At 37.7% G+C, this 3,705-nt stretch overlaps 1 protein-coding gene across 1 annotated transcript; it reads right to left on the reverse strand.

The window, feature by feature from the left end:
* On the reverse strand, positions 1–3,705 carry LOC124160615 (sarcolemmal membrane-associated protein). Its single transcript, XM_046536512.1, has 2 exons — positions 3,520–3,705; positions 1–3,267 (listed from the first exon to the last, which is right to left on the reverse strand). Exon 2 carries the CDS (start codon positions 2,928–2,930, stop codon positions 501–503), a length of 2,430 nt encoding a protein of 809 aa, XP_046392468.1. The 5' UTR covers positions 2,931–3,267; positions 3,520–3,705; the 3' UTR covers positions 1–500.

A 3,705-nucleotide genomic window follows, 5' to 3' on the forward strand; every position in this document is an offset into this window, starting at 1 on the left:
TTACATTTCTCACATTTTATTTTAAGACAATGCAAGTAGGGTCACAAATTAGGATGGGTAATAATACAAATCACAGATAGCTTACACTGACAGTGAACAAATAAAAACATATCACTGCACAGGACTGCAAAATAATAATTTAATTTCAAATTCTGCAAAGCTGACAACAATAAAACACGATAACATACTTTAATCACATAAAAAATAATAAGAAAGTCACAATATAAATTCTTTCAACAAAACTATTCCTCATAGAGCAGCTTCCACAGTGCTCAATAGCAGTATTTCCATTACATTTTCAGACCAAAATATAATGAAATGCTTTGCTATTCCCAACATTTAATGCCTTAAAACAAAATAATACGAAGTCAAAATTCTTTCAAAAAAAGAGAAGTAAAAAGTATCAACAATATAGGGCTATATAACAAAGTTTGATTCTCACAAAAGTTGACTTCATGAATATTACAAAATTATGACAAATGTATAAACCTTATTGCGTATTAGGAATCGGATCCAGTGAAGTAAGATAACACAGGGTAAATTAGGACAAGGAACCCTAAAAAAACAAGAAAGGGTGTCACAGAAATAATTACTGCGACATATGATTGCCAATCAATTGATTTGTACTTTCCCTTCAACGACTGCAGATCATGAGCAAGCAAAGTTTTCTCCTCATTACAGATGCTATACCTCTCCTTAACTATAACAAGCTCTTCTTCAATTTTTGCAATTTTACGAATATTGTCCTGAAGTTGGCTCCTACACTCCTCATATTCCGCCAGGAATGAAGTAGTTTGCCCACTTGACAATTTGCCTTTCAGAACATTAACCTCTTCTTTAAACTTCAAAAGACTATTGTTTTCATCAATAAGCCTACATTTTTCACTTCGGCTTCTCTTAATGTCCATTTCCAATTCTGATATTTTAGAATGGAGCAAGGCACATTCGCTTGTCAGTCTCATTATTTCTGATGAATTCTTGTTATCATCAGCGGAATTTTGATTAATCTTATTGGTATCTAATTCAACCTGCAAAGATTTAATTTTGTCCTTCAACTGTTCAGCTTCATTTCTGCTTTGTTTCACATTTTGTTCGGCGGTGAGCAGCAGCTTCTTACTGTTCTCTGCTTCTTCATAATATTTGGCACTTTTTTGCTGCTCACTCTGAAGGGATTCCTTCAGGCATCCAATCACCTCAGACGCACTATGAATTTTATCCTGCAGCTCCAAGATAAATTTAGCTTTCTCTTTCATGCGATTCTGGATCACCTGCAATTGCTGTTTCAACTGATTGGAATCATCTGACAGCACTCCTTCCTCAAATCCATCTTGGGGGAGAGATTCTTCCATCCCAGAAGCCTTTTTGCTTTGCTTCCCTTCCTCCTTTCCATTTTTCCTGCTGTACTCGGAATCCCCACCCTCGGGAGTCAACTCTGCCAGGCTTTTACTGTCGATAAAACTCTCATCCAGTTTTTCTTGGCTCCCGCCACCACCAGAATCATTATTCTGGTCAAAAAGATCATCAGAATGAACAGGAAGTGAATCATCATCACTAATGTTGAGCAGCTGAACATCATACTTAGCTTCAGAGTCATTGTTTTGCTCAAAATGATCATTAGAATTCACAGAAAGAGTGTCATCATCACTAACACCAAGCAGCTGAACATCATACTTAGCTTCCTTCAGGTTGATATCGTCATTGTCATTATTAATACTGTCACTATCCATGACGGATTTGATGTTAGCACATATGTGTGACATTTCAATTTCATTGGTACCTCTATCATCTTCAAGAGCTTTGAGTTTTGCTTGTAAGGTTTTCTCAGCTTTAAGGTGCTCCTCTAACTGCGACTTAAGGTGAGTCTTCTCCTGATCAAGTTGTTTCTGCAATTCCTGCTGTTTCTCTTCAGCAGCCTGAAGCTTTGCTGTAAGTTCCTCAACTGAGACCAACTGTTTCTTGTACTTTTGAGCCAAATCCTTCAAATCATTCTGACTTTGTTCACACAAAATTTGCAAGCACTCGCATTCTTCTTCAGTGGTGCTCAAAGTCCTTTCCATTGTTTTCAAACTATGAACAGCTTCCAATTTCTCTTCAATCACCTTTTTGATTGACTGTCGAGCCATATATTGATAACGATCTTTATCCTCCAGCAAAACACACAATTCATTCTTTAACTTATCCTCGCCTAAATTTTTGTAGAAGGCTTGCAGTTTATTTTCCAAAATTTCGACACGTGATATAAGCAGATCTTCATCTATGAGAGCTTTCCAACCCATGTCAGACGCCTCTTGTGTATTAACAACTAACTGCTGAAGTGAGTGCAATTTCGTCTCCAACACCTTTTCCCTCTGCAGCGCTTCTTGAAGATACGAATTAAGTTGATATAGCTCATCGAGTTGAACTGCACCAACAAGTGTCGTGGACCGACTGGCTTTCGCCTCCTTACCATCAGGAAGGTATAGTTTCAAGGTGGCCACAATACAGCCATGGGTAACTTTGCGTGAATTCTCCATGACGTCCACACCAAACTGAACAATATCACCTGAACATACTTCCTGAGGAGCTGACTCCTCAAGACTTTTGCTAAGCCTCTGATTGTTAACAAAAGTTCCATTGCTACTTTTAGTGTCTTGCAAGTAGAACTTTCCATTTTCATACCAAAATAGCGCATGATTTCTGGATAAGACTTTACAATCAAATATTACATTATTTGTGGCAGGACGTGCACGAGCTACAGATCTTCCTACTTTTACTTTTTGATCAAGAACCAACCGCCTTTCTTGAAATGGGTGGGAATTTGGTCGACTAGTGAGAATCGCCCGTGCAGACATTTTGTTGTTAGTGTCAAAATCACTACACTGTTCACTTAATGGTTTAAAAATAAAAGAGCACGAACCATGCTTAACAAGCACGGCATTTGACACAACCATTAAAACTGTATTATTGGTATTTCATTACTTAACGACAACGTCACAAACACTGAAGCAGGAAAACTTTCCACGGTCTTTTGACTACAAAATGCATGAATGCATTCTACTTTTCATTATTCATCAGCTATAATTGAAAATCGGGACAATACCCAAAGTTATAGGCACTAAAAACGGGCACTCAAGTTGTTTGTACCTTTTTCAAGTTTTAAATTCTTTTGGCTGTTTCATTATCATCAGTTGAGTTAGTCACAATCCCAATCCGGTAAATGCAGCAAATGCGACGACAGAAGAGAACACCATATCTATTTCACTATGATCACCATTTCCAGGAGGAGGTCTGAAAGAAAGGATTTAATTACAACTTGCTACTGCATCCGTGAGCTAACACACATCGAAAACGCAAATCAATAGTATCTACAGATATGAAAAACGATACCAAAAACGAAATTAAAAATAATTCTAGAAACTTAATTCTTTGTTGTAACTGTGCTCAATGAGTGATGCCGAGAGGTATCATTATTTCTGACATCACTAACATTCTGCAATGAATACGCTCAAGGGCAGATTATGTCTAAGATCTGCAGCTCACCTGGCTTCGCTGAAGACCCGGGATTATGCGGTGAACAGCAATATAGTACATTACAGTGGCTCCATTTGATAACACTTCACTTTAAAAACTTCTCCTTATGGAATGTAACAGAAAGTGAAAACTGATCTCCCCTTCTCAAGATACCAACACTCCCCGATACATATTCACCAGTTTCGTTGAAGTTGC

The sequence above is a fragment of the Ischnura elegans genome, chromosome 6 (assembly GCF_921293095.1).
Source record: "Ischnura elegans chromosome 6, ioIscEleg1.1, whole genome shotgun sequence".
Lineage (NCBI taxonomy): Eukaryota > Metazoa > Arthropoda > Insecta > Odonata > Coenagrionidae > Ischnura > Ischnura elegans.

Bases quoted from the DNA above. Each gene is read 5' to 3' on its own strand.
- LOC124160615 (XM_046536512.1), bottom strand. From the start codon at position 2,930: ATGGTTGTGTCAAATGCCGTGCTTGTTAAGCATGGTTCGTGCTCTTTT.